General features: G+C 46.5%; 1 protein-coding gene across 5 annotated transcripts; it reads left to right on the top strand.

Annotated features, from left to right (window-relative positions):
- Positions 1-928: 928 nt before the first annotated feature.
- Positions 929-12,752, top strand: TGOLN2 (trans-golgi network protein 2). Of its 5 annotated transcripts, none has more exons than XM_033175283.1 (5): positions 929-1,434; positions 1,666-1,998; positions 2,149-2,933; positions 4,424-4,507; positions 8,058-12,752. In XM_033175283.1, exons 1-5 carry the CDS (start codon positions 1,389-1,391, stop codon positions 8,061-8,063), a joined length of 1,254 nt encoding a protein of 417 aa, XP_033031174.1. In that variant the 5' UTR covers positions 929-1,388; the 3' UTR covers positions 8,064-12,752. The 5 variants fall into 5 exon arrangements, with proteins under 5 accessions (XP_033031174.1, XP_033031175.1, XP_033031173.1 ...); XM_033175284.1 differs by having other exon boundaries at positions 1,666-2,006; positions 2,157-2,933; XM_033175282.1 differs by having other exon boundaries at positions 1,666-2,933.
- Positions 12,753-13,004: the final 252 nt, after the last annotated feature.

The raw sequence follows: 13,004 nt of genomic DNA, 5'->3' as shown, positions 1-13,004 counted from the left end.
AACTTGATGTAATCTCATTTAAGACCTATCATTTCTTAAATCACTGTCTCCAAAGCACCAAGCCTGGCAATCGTTCATAAAGTGATTTCAAACATTTAATGTATAAACATAACAGTAACTGTAAACGGTGGGATACAAAACCATTTACCTGACTATCCCAATATGCGGAGAAAATAAATCTGCATAGAAGAAAGGAGAAATACACTAATTAAGAAGGGAAAGTATCGGCCGGGCGCGGTGGCTCAAGCCTGTAATCCCAGCACTTTGGGAGGCCAAGACGGGCGGATCACGAGGTCAGGAGATCGAGACCATCCTGGCTAACACGGTGAAACCCTGTCTCTACTAAAAAATACAAAAAACTAGCCGGACGTGGTGGCGGGCGCCTGTAGTCCCAGCTACTCAGGAGGCTGAGGCAGGAGAATGGCGTAAACCCGGGAGGAGGAGCTTGCAGTGAGCTGAGATCACGCCACTGCACCCCAGCCTGGGCGACAGAGCGAGACTCCGTCTCAAAAAAAAAAAAAAAAAAAAAAAGGGAAAGTATCTTTTCTTTTTTTTTTTAACAAAACTAAAAGGAAACGTAATAAACTAATGTAAACGGTAACCTGTGGAGAAGTACGAAGACTCTTCTAAGAAAAGTCTATTTACTTTAAAATCTGGTTATCATTTCTGAAACATACTGTATTATCTATTCAAAAACATTAAATGTTTAGAGGGCAGACAATACACTAAAACATTAATAGTGATTATCCCGGAAGGGTGGGAGTCAGGTTTTGTTTTCTGCTTCTGTACTTTTACGACCAGAAAAAGGATGCACTTTTTGGAAAAGATGTTCGGCGACCTCGGAGGACACCGTCTCTGTGGAGTCGGGAAGGAGGAGGGCCGGGATGCGAAGGCAACGCTTTGCAGGTGATCGGATGGATTTGTTCCCACATGGGAGAGAACAGAGCACAGCATATTTGTGTACTACTAGGAGGGAAACACGAAAAAAGCAGAGCATAGAAACGCAAGCACAGGATGGTGGTGGCCAAGAGGCGCCTGCCCCTAGTGACCTCACTTCCGCGGTCAGTGCGAGAGGCGAGGGAGCTCCAGCCCTGCCTGTAAGGTCTCGGAAGTACGCGGCGGAGAGGACGAAAAACGGAGGGCCAGTCTGTTGCGGCTGTGGTGGAGACGAGAAACCAGGAAGAAGAGGCTCACCTTCCACTCGGCGACTATAACCGCCGCAGCGGAAGGCGAGCGCAGACATCAGCAGCAGCGGCCCCCCAAATCTCGCCCCTTGTCCTGGCGGAAGCCGGAGCCGGAAAGACGCGCGCCGCAGGGGCGGGACTGGAGAGGGGGCCCCGCGCTGATCTCGCGAGAGCGTTAGAGGGCGGAAGCGCTATTCGAGCAGGATGAGGTTCGTGGTTGCGTTCGTCCTCCTGAGCATCGCAGCGGCTGGTAAGACCCTCCATCCCGCATCCCACTCTTGCCCCCAGGTCCCCCATTCTCACCTCGGCAGGTAACTTCTAGGCTTGCTTCTTCCCTGCCCGACCCACCTCTCCGCTCGCCATCATCTCCCGCCCCACCCCCCAATCCCCATTCCCCCGCTGCTCCCGATATCTTCTAGCTCTGAGGAGTTCCTTCTTCCGGCCTGCGCTTCTCTGGTGCTAACTCCTTTTTCTATTTTAGGAGCCGCGCAGCTCTCGGAAACCGCAAGTGTCAAGAAAGAAGAAGCTGGAGTTCGGCCTTCTACAGAAAACGTCTCCACTTACCCCACCTTGAGCCAACCGCCTGGAGGCTCTACCAAGTCGGATCCGGAGCCGCACACTGCAGTAGATAGCCCTACCAGGTCGGATCCGGAGCTGCGGACTTCAAAAGACAGCCCTAGCAAGTCGGGTGCGGAGGCACAGACCCCAGAAGACAACCCCAACAAGTCGGGTGCGGAGGCAAAGACCCAAAAAGACAGCTCTAGCAAGTCAAGTTCGGAGGCTCAGATCACAAAAGACAGCTCCAGCAAGTCGGGTGCGGAGGCAAAGACCCAAAAAGACAGCCCTAGCAAGTCGGGTTCGGAGGCGCAGACCACAAAAGACAGCACTAGCAAATCGGGTGCGGAGGCGCAGACCCCAAAAGACATCCCTAATAAGTCGGGTGCCGACGGCTCCAGCAAGTCGGGTGCGGAGGCAAAGACCCAAAAAGACAGCCCTAGCAAGTCGGGTTCGGAGGCGCAGACCACAAAAGACAGCACTAGCAAATCGGGTGCGGAGGCGCAGACCCCAAAAGACATCCCTAATAAGTCGGGTGCCGACGGCTCCAGCAAGTCGGGTGCAGAGGATCAGATCCCAAAAGACGTCACTAACAAGTCAGGTGCGGAGAAGCAGACTCCAAAAGACGCCTCTAATAAGTCCGGTGCAGAGGAGCAGGGCCCAATAGACGGGCCTAGCAAGTCAGGTGCGGAGGAGCAGACCCCAAAAGACGGCCCTAGCAAGGTGGTTCCAGAGCAGCCTTCCAGGAAAGACCATTCCAAGCCCATCTCCAACCCTTCTGATAACAAGGAGCTCCCCAAGGCCGACACAAACCAGTTAGCTGACAAAGGGAAGCTTTCTCCTCATGCTTTCAAAACCGAACCTGGGGAGGACACTGACCTCATTTCTTCCCCACAGGAGGAAGTTAAGTCTTCAAAGCCTACTGAGGATGTGGAGCCCAAAGAGGCTGAAGATGATGATACAGGACCCGAGGAGGGTTCCCCGCCCAAAGAAGAGAAAGAAAAGATGACCGGTTCTGCCTCCAGTGAAAACGGTGAAGGGACACTTTTGGATTCCAGGGGTAGCGAGAAGGATGACCTTTATAGGGAGAGTTCTGGAAATGCCAGCGCGGAGAGCAGCCACTTCTTTGCATATCTGGTGACTGCAGCCATTCTTGTGGCAGTCCTCTATATCGCTCATCACAACAAGCGGAAGGTAGGTCTAGAACGGCTTTCGGGAGGGGAGTGGGGTTTTCAGCACCCTGGAAGCTTGGGTTTGGGTGGGTATCCTATCACTGGATGCCCGTGAGCACTGAGGACTTTAAAACAAACTTCAGTTTTTTTCCTCAGGCCCCATTAGGCCTTTTTACTCTTGTTTTGTGAATCGTGTTTTCATCCTGTGATCTGTTTACTTTGAGTGTCCTCTGCTACTGCATTAGGAGCCAAGTTAGGCCATTATTAGGATCTGACCTGACGTGGAATCTCCTCCCATAACTTTGCACTTGGGCCCTTCACAGCCTCAGAGGACCTGAGTACTTGACAGTTAAAGCACGTACCTTCCATCCTATTTCCATTCTTGAGACGACATATCATTTCTAGTTTCCTTTCCCAACATTCTCTCTTCCATCAGTGGCACAAAGAGTAGTTTCAATTACTCCATCTTCAATACCAGCAGCAAGGAGCCCAGGGACTTCTGCAATTAATAATAATTAGAAGAAAGCCCAGAAATTGCACAGACACGTACACCTGTTACTTTTTCAGCAGGGTTTGGTTTATTAGCAACCACTCTAATGACAAAATGATTGCATTTCATATTGCGCCCCCAAAATTTAGAAGCTAGTTTCTGTAACCTGCTTAAAATTGGAGAGTCCATTTCTGGCCATGAGGCCTGTGGCTAGAAAGAATAGAGGGGAAGACCTTTAGTAAAAATGTGCATTCCTGGCTGGGTGCAGTGGCTCATGCCTGTAATCCCAGCACTTTGGGAGGCTGAGGTGGGAGGATCGCTTGAGCCCAGGAGTTCGAGACCAGCCTGGCCAACATAGCAAGACCTCATCTCTACATACAATAAAAAAAAAATTAGCCAGATGTGGTGGTGGACGTGTGTGGGCCCAGCTAGTCTGGAGGCTGAAGTGGGAGGATGGCTTGACTGTGGGAGGTGGAGGCTTCAGTGAGCCATGATCACGCCATTGCACTCCAGCCTGGGTGACAGAGTGAGACCTTGCCTCAAAGAAAAAAAGTGCATTTCTTATTCTATGTCCAAGTGTCCATTATGCAGGGTAACCTTGGTCATGAAATGAGAGTGATAGAGAGTATAGTTGATGTAGCAGCGTGGGGTGAAAGAGTACATTTGTAGATAGGAAATTCTGATTATGATTATTTTCAAAGGAATGCCCTATTGTAGATATCTCTAGGAAGGAGTTGATAGATCTTTGACTTGTGTACCTTTGAATGAATCATACAGACTTCCTCCTACACGCTAGAACTCAGACAGCATTCTATTTATTTCCTATTAAGCAATACAAAAGATTCTGATGTAATTAGGCTCTGTCTTTCTTAAACTGGTTATAGTTTAAATAGACCTCTGTGAGTGTACTGCTCTTTCTGCAGTCAGCGTCATTAACAAATATGCTACCAGGTGACTGCCTCTGATTTCAGAGACTGAACTATGTCATTACCTGTTAATCATTTTATTTTTCTTTTCCTCAGATCATTGCTTTTGTCCTGGAAGGAAAAAGATCTAAAGTCACCCGGCGGCCAAAGGCCAGTGACTACCAACGTTTGGACCAGAAGGTAAGGAAGGAGCCAGGTCCACAGGAGGGATAGTTAACGTTAGATGGACCCCGTAGTGGGCTTGTGTTTGCCATGGCAGCAGTGGCCGATTCTGGAGGTGCTGTTGCTGTTGCATTCGCCCTTTTTAGACAACAAACTAGAAACATCTAGATACACATATCTCTGACGTTAGAGCTAGAAGAGACCTTCGAATACTCTACAGCAGCTCCCTCCCTTGACAGATGAGGAAATAGGCCGACACAGAAACACTCATTTTTTTTTTCCACTAAGTTTCTACTGCAAGTTAGTGGCAAAATCAGGACCTGATAGCAACTCCCTGGTCTCCCAGTCCTGAGCTTTCTGCATTCTACCAGCGCTCCATAAACTTTAATAGGCATTTGATTCACCTTGGGGAATTTTGATAAAAAGCATTGTCTGATTCATTAGATGTGGGGTGGAGCCTATATTTCTACATTCTTTTTTTTTTTGGAGACAGAGTTTCGCTCTTGTTGCCCAGGCTGGAGTACAGTGGTACAATCTCGGCTCACTGCAACCTCTGCTTCCTGGGTTCAAGCTATTCTCCTGCCTCAGCCTCCCAAGTAGCTAGGATTACAAGTGCCACCACCACGCCCAGCTAATTTTGTATTTTTGGTAGAGATGGGGTTTCTCCATGTTGGTCAGGCTGATCTTGAACTCCCAACCTCAGGTGATCCACCCGCCTCAACCTCCCAAAGTGCTGGGATTACAGGCATGAGCCACCATGCCCGGCCTATGTCTACATTCTTAGGAAGTTCTCAGGTGAAACCAAATGCCACTGGATCCACACTTTATGTGGTAAAGCGCTAGACTACGCTCCCTGGAAACACAAGCCCAGAAGCACATAGGCCTCCAACTCCCCACATCAGCCTGGCTTAAGCACTGTGGGCTGGAGTTCCTGAGTACAGCCAATCGATTCCTCTGTCAGAGAGATAAGCCCTCCTTCCACCCCATTGGGGGAATCCGCTCCCAGTATTTCAGCGTAGGTTCTTTCTGTTTTTCCTAAGTGTCGGCTGGTCTGAGAAATAAAGAGAAAGAGTACAAAGAGAGGAATTTTACAGCTGGGCCTCCGGGGGTGACATAATATATTGGCAGGACCGTGATGTCCCCGAGCTGCAAAACCAGCAAGTTTTTATTAGGGATTTCAGAAGAGGAGGGGGTGTATGAACAGGGAGTAGGTCACAAAGATCACATGCCTCAAAGGGTAATAAAGATCACAAGGCAAAGGGCAAAGCAAAAATCACAAGGCAAAGGGCAAAATTAGAATTACTGATACGGTTCTGTGTTCAGCTATGCACATATTGTCTTGATAAACATCTGAAACAACAGGAAACAGTTCAAGAGCAGAGAACAGGTCTGACCTCAAGTTTACTGGGGTGGGATTTTTTTCCCTACCCTAATAAGCCTGAGGGTACTGCAGGAGACCAGGGCGTATTTCAGTCCTTATCTCAACTGCATAAGACAAACACTCCCAGAGCGGCCATTTATAGACCTCCCTCCAGAAATGCAGTTCTTTTCCTAGGGTCTTAATATTTAATATTCCTTACTAGGAGAAGAATTTAGCAATATCTCTCCTACTTGCACATCCGTTTATAGGCTCTCTGCAAGAAGAAAAATATGTCTCTATTCTGCCCAACCCCACAGGGCAGTCAGACCTTATGGTTGCCTTCCCTTGTTCCCTGAAAATTGCTGCTGTTCTGTTCTTTTTCAAGGTGCACTGATTTCATATTGTTAAAACACCCATGTTTTACAATCAGATTTCATATTGTTCAAATATACACATTTTACAATCAATTTGTACAGTTAACTCAATCATCACAGGGTGCTGAGGTGACGTACATCCTCAGCTTACGAAGATAACAGGATTAAGAGATTAAAGTAAGACAGGCGTAATAAATTATAAGAGTATTACTAGGGAAGTGATAAATGTCCATGAAATCTTCACAATTTATGTTCCTCTCTGCTGTGGCTCCAGCCGGTCCCTCCGTTTGGGGTCGCTGACTTCCCTCAACACACCCCATGGCAGCAGAGCTGAGCAAGGGTCTCTCTAAAGACAACCTGTCTAAGTAGGAAGTACACTCTTGTACTCTACTGCGTTGCTATCAGCATGCACCGTTCCTTCTGCTTTCAGCATAGCAACAAGCAGGACATTGGCAAAGAACCATTGGTGGCCCAACTATGAATTGTTCCCAAACTTCCTGCAGGGAACATGATTCTCTTGTACAACTCAATATTAGCTACAGAACGAGCCACTGAGCTCAGAATATCTTTGCTAACTAGTCCAGTAAGCCAGATTTACAATTTAGCTTTGGACTACTACCTTTTCAGATAATTGACTTTAAGGATTTCCCCTTTTTATGATATTTGTTTGTTTGTTTTTGAGACAGAGTCTCACTCTGTTGTCCAGGCTGGAGTGCAGTGGCTCAATCTTGGCTCACTGCAACCTCCACCACCCAGGTTCAGGCAATTCTCCTGCCTCAGCCTCCCGAGTAGCTGGGATTACGGGCGCCCACCACCACGCCCAGCTAATTTTTAGATTTTTAGTAGAGAAGGGGTTTCACCCTTTTGGCCAGGATGGTCTTGAACTCCTGACCTCAAGTGATCCACCCACCTTAGCCTCCCAGAGTGCTGGGATTATAGGCATGAGCCACCATGCCCAGCTTATGATTTTTAAAAAAATACACATGTGGCTGGGCACAGTGGTTCACACCTGTAATCCCAACAGTTTGGGAGGCCGAGGCAGGCAGATCACCTGAGGTCAGGAGTTCGAGATCAGTCTGGCCAACGTGGTGAAACTCCATCTCTACTAAAAATACAAAAATTGGCTGGGTGCGGTGGCTCAAGCCTGTAATCCCAGCACTTTGGGAGGCCGAGACGGGTGGATCACGAGGTCAGGAGATCAAGACCATCCTAGCTAACATGGTGAAACGCCGTCTCTACTAAAAAAATACAAAACACTAGCCGGGCGCGGTGGCGGGCACCTGTAGTCCCAGCTACTCTGGAGGCTGAGGCAGGAGAATGGCGTAAACCCGGGGGGGCGGAGCTTGCAGTGAGCTGAGATCCGGCCACTGCACTCCAGCCTGAGCGACAGAGCGAGACTCCATCTCAAAAAAAATAAAATAAAATAAAATAAAATAAAAATACAAAAATTAGCTGGGCGTGGTAATTCCAGCTACTACTGAGGAGGCCAAGGTGGGGGAATCGCTTGAACTTCGGAGGCAGAGGTTGCAGTGAGCCAAAATCATGCCACTGCACTCCAGCCTGGGCAACAGAGCAAGACTCCATCTCAAAAACAAAACAAAAACAAAAATAAAAAACACATGTAAATAATTCACAATACAGAACAGTATGAAGCAGAAGCCAGGATTCCTGTCTCTCCCAGTGTATCTTTCTAGTGTTGTATTTCATTTCAAACTTTAAAAATCATTTTGTGTGCTATTTTAATTAATTGCTGTGTCTGTGATGGTGGGTCAGTATGTCTTAATTCTGAATGTGTTCCCTGTACCTCCTAAAAGATCTTTTTTTCTCCCCAAAGTCATAACAGAATGGTATATTCCTCTGGAAAAAGATGAACCTCACCAATGGATTGTGCTGCTCTCGTTTCAGCTTTGAATTTTTTGTCCTTGAGAACCTTGTCCTCCCTGCTGATTTGTTTCTGAATCAAAAGAAATGAAGAAAAAAGTACTGTGACCTAAGAGACACCCTCCTCTAGGATTTAGTGGCAAGTCTGGGCTGGCAGAGGTAGGGGGTTGCTTTGGGGTTTGCACCTGCACTTTGGTGACATCGTTCTTCTGTGTTCCCTTTATTTATGCTGGTGGCTTCCATCCATTCCTCCTCTGAGTGTGAGTGGAGGGCCATGTGGAAACATGGCTATGACCAAAGGGATATCCCAGTCTGGGCAGGTTGCGCTGCTGACCACCCTCCCTGGGGCCCGGGCTCTGTAGGAAAGTTGGCCCTTGACTGTGGCATTGCACTCTGCACTGTTTCTCTCTGCAGACCTAGGGGAAAACTGCAGGTAGAAGTGCTTTTCTACTAAGGCTTCTTTGGGGGGGATGTGCCCTACAGAAGACATAGAAGATGGGGAAATACCGATGGGCAAAGAGCTACTTTGAATACATAATTCTCTTCAAAGACTTAAGCAGCAAACCAAAACAGCAGGTTAAAAAAAAAAATGCTTTTCTGGGTGCAAGTCTAAGCTGTCTAGCATGAGATCTTCTTGATTTTCTGGTTATTTTATGTAACTTGAAACAAAGTGAATCAGCTTCCACTTGGTTGTGCCGAGCATAAAACAGAACTTGGGCTTCCTGGCAGTGAGGCCACTGTCCCATCACAGATTTTTAAAATAAATATGATTTGAAATAGTGTGATCTTTCACACAATCATACTCAGTAGGAACTTTTTGAAATAGGGCAAGTTCATGTTTCGTGCGAGAAAACATGAAGGAGGGTTTTGGTTTTGGTCTGCAGTTTTTCCAAAGGGCTTTTATGAGATACATTTCCCACAAAGTCCATTTGGCCTTTGTTGCCTACAACAGACAAAATAGACTTAGATTTATTAATAGAAACTAACCATACTCTCTGCCCATTTTTACCTCATTGTATTTAGTGGTCCTTTAATCTGATATAAGATGCCAAGGGTATTTGATAAAAATTACTCTTCCATGCCGTGTCAGGAGTTAATGCAAATGAAGAGATTCCGTGCGTTCCCCTGGGATAAGTGAGGTTAGTGTCTTAGACCACACTATTGTTTGAAGGTTTATCTCTTCTAGTCATGCTCTTCCACATTGTAGACAGCCTAAAGGGAGTTGTTTTTGAGCTGATCTCAGGGAAGTACAAATGACTTGGGAGATGAGGGACAAAAGATGATTCTGTGTAAGTCTGAAGAAAGGACCATGCTGCTTATATTATCTTCCACCTTGCTTAAAACAGCCCATAGCTTTGAGTTGATATTTTCATTCTTGGCAGGTAGCCTACTTTATGGAGGTAAGGAATGAAGACCTCCCCTTGGGTCATTCTCTGTACTGATGCAGCAGTCTTCTAATACTTTGCACCAACCTGAGGAATCTTCTTTTAGGCTCCTCTAGCATCCCCTAAGACTGGCTATTGCACTTCTCTCTCCCTGCCTGCCTCCCTTATCCCTGCCTTTCCCCAGCTCATGTTTTCTGATCGTACCCATCTATACCAGCTCCTTTCCTTCCACCTTCGTATGCACCTGGATTTTTCTGTTCCCAACTGTCCTATTTGTTATTCATCCTGCTACTCAACTTCTCTAGCATGTTGCTTCCCTTAAGTTGCCATTCATTCTCTTCATGACTTTTACCAACTCATTTCGGTCTCTGTCTGTCACCTATGCTTTGCTGAAGGTTACCAGTTATCAGATTACCAAATCCATGGCTTTTTCTCAAAGCTTAGTCTTGTCCTTGATAGAACTGGACACTATTGACCATTAAAATGGAAATTCCCCTTTCTTGATGTCTCTGACAAATGGTCCTTTGCCTTATCTTGTGCTGGTGGGGAAGAGGCCCTCAAAGCCAGGCCTTTCTATTCCTTTGACTGTCTCCTCAGCCATTCACATCCATTCTTCATCCTTGGAGTGAGTGATTCCCAAGTCTTTGTCTTGGCTTAGTACCTAAAGAACCCAGTGCTGCTGGGATCGAAGAGTTCAGCTTGGTTGTCACAGAAAGGAATTTCTCTCTTCTGCCCATCAGCCTGCCCCTTCCAACTGTCCAGGTCAGTCTTCAGTCACCTGAATTCCTAACTGCAGACTTTTGCCCTTTTTCTCTCTCATCACCAAAGTCCTATCTGTTTTTTAAAAAATAAAAGATCCTTAGCTACAGACTTTTCGTTTTCCTTGCTTCTCTTGTTGCCCGCCCCCAGCCCGTTTTACTTCTCTTGCATTTTGTTTTTTCAGATCCACATTTACTGGGTTTCCTGTGCAGCTTCTTGGAAAGAAGTTCAATCTTGGAAAGACTGATCTTTCCAAAATATTTACCCTGGTCTGAAGCGTTGGTCTGAACTTCTCGAGGCTTAGAGAACCCAGTTACAGACCTTTTGGGGTTCAAGATGCTATAGATTGACACCTTCCTGCCTGTCTTTCTCTGCATCCCAACCTGGCCAAGGTCCCTCCTGTGGGGTACCCATCTGTGCCTTTATTCTGGCTGTGCCCTCCACTTTCTGGCTTCCCATGGTTCTTTGGTTAGGTTTCTCTTCCTTCTCTTCTTTCTCCTGCCTTCCCCAATCTGCCTGTTTCTTCAGGGCCCAGCTCGTTTCCTCATACACCTTCTTCACTACCCCACCCCAAATTGTCGACTCCTTCCCTCAGCCCCACTAGCTCTTCATCATGCCACTCCTTTCAGAACTTCAACAAACCAGGACAGTCAGGAACTGAAGTCTTTCTGGTCTCCCCAAGGAAACTAAGCTCTTGAGGGACAGCCCTTGGCAATGCTTTCCTGTCTGCTGAGCATGGTGACCTTCCTTAGGACTTCCAGAGTTCAGTTCCTTCTGGCAGATATGTTTTCTTTCTCCATGCCATATGGATGTGACTCAAATGTGGGGTCCCACAGCTTTTCCTGGCTACCACTTGCTGTGACCTTATACATGTTGGGTTTTGCTCTTGAAAAGGAGAGCAGGAAGAAAGGTTGGTTTCAGAAACCAAGAGGGATGGCAGTGGACGAGTATATTTTGTCACAGAGTCCACAGAGCTGAGCTTTTGAGCAGACTCTGAGAAGTATCATTGCTTGTGTTGAAAGAATACAACAGGATTTAAGTTTCTCTTTAGAAATTGCACTGAAGAAAGGCAGGGCGTGGTGGCTCACCTCTGTAATCCCAGCACTTTGGGAGGCCGAGGTGGGCGGATCACGACGTCAAGAGATCGAGACCATCCTGGCCAACATGGTGAAATCCCGTCTCTAATAAAAATACAAAAATTAGCCGGGCGTGGTGGCGTGCACCTGTAGTCCCAGCTACTAGGGAGACTGAAGCAGGAGAATTGCTTGAATCTGGGAGCTGGAGGTTGCAGTGAGCCGAGATCATGCCACTACACTTCAGCCTGCCAATAGAGCGAGATTCCATCTCAAAAAGAAAAAAAAAGCACTGAAGAAAATACCACACATCAAAGGAAAACTTATTTTCTGCATGGTGTCTTTTCAAAGATAGAATATTTGAAGCATGTTTCCTGGAGATTGTGTGGATGAGGGTGAGCTGGCTGAGGCATCGTTCAAGCTGGGGATAGGTGTATAAGAAGCACGTGCAGCCACAAGAGGCACCTCCTATAGTCAGCTAAGGGCTTCCCTTTTTGCTCCCAGCTTTTGGGTGAAGGGTGATTTCTGTTAGACAAATCTGTGCTTCAGTCATAGATGTTAATAGAGGAAGCAGTTTTCCTGCTGCAGATTCCTGAATAGAGTTGCTGAAAGAGTCTACTTCTGGACTCAGGAGAAGTTGAAGGCCAGTCTGTGTAGAAAGGCTGAGGCAGCAGGGAAAGACTTGACAGCTAGTTACATATGCTCTGACATAGTACCTCTGTGATGGCTTCCAGTGACACATGTGCTGATAGAATTCTAAACCTCTGGAATTTCCCTGCTGGTTAATTCTATGGCCCTTGACTATACAGGGTAACCTGATGCCAGATGCTGTGGGCATGATGAGAACTAGAGAACTTGCAGTGTGGAGGAAGCTGTGTGAGGCACCAGACCCTGTGCTTCTGCAGGCCATTTCCTGAAAACTCCGGTTAGAAAGGTTGGGTTTAGTGTGACTTGCTTGAGCAAGAGTCCTTGGGAGAGATTTTGAGGTTTAATTTAATGATATTTCCAGAGCTAACAGTGACTCAATTCAGCTAGTTCCACAAGTCAGATGTAAACTTAGAGTCTCCTTTGTGAAGGGTTTGGGTCTGAGCTGTATAGTATGTCAGTCGGTAAGCCAGCCCTTCACCCTCTGATAGATATTCCTTTAATTCACCAGACTTCATGTTCGATACATTATTAATAGTTGAAATTGTTTCTCTTCTTTTGTATTTTCCCAGTTAATAGATGGCTACTGTTTCCACAATGTTTTATATTTTCAGCTTTTTGTCACTTAACTATAATTACTTAATTTTATTTTTTTAAAGCTTGTTGCGGTCTAATGAGAAGTATTTTTCAGTGCATAATGTTTTTCCGAGCTTCTGTTAATGCCATCCCAATGTAGTTTTGTTTTGTTGAACAGAAACCAAAATAAATTTCAAAATGTTAAAGCAATGGATTTAATACATTTATTTATTTTATTTTATTTTTGAGACAGAGTCTTGCTTTGTCACCAGGCTGGAGTGCAGTGGTGCGATCTTGGCTCACTGCAACCTCTGCCTCCCAGGTTCAAGCGATTCTCCTGCCTCAGCCTCCCGAGTAGCTGGGACTACAGGTGCGCGCCACCACGCCCAGGTAATTTTTGTATTTTTAGTGGAGACGCAGTTTCACCATGTTGGCCAGGATTGGTCTCAGTCTCTTCCCCGT

This window comes from Trachypithecus francoisi, unplaced genomic scaffold (assembly GCF_009764315.1).
Source record: "Trachypithecus francoisi isolate TF-2019V2 unplaced genomic scaffold, Tfra_2.0 Lachesis_group17, whole genome shotgun sequence".
In the NCBI taxonomy this organism is placed as follows: Eukaryota; Metazoa; Chordata; class Mammalia; order Primates; family Cercopithecidae; genus Trachypithecus; species Trachypithecus francoisi.
This window is presented reverse-complemented; position numbering and strand designations above follow the sequence as displayed.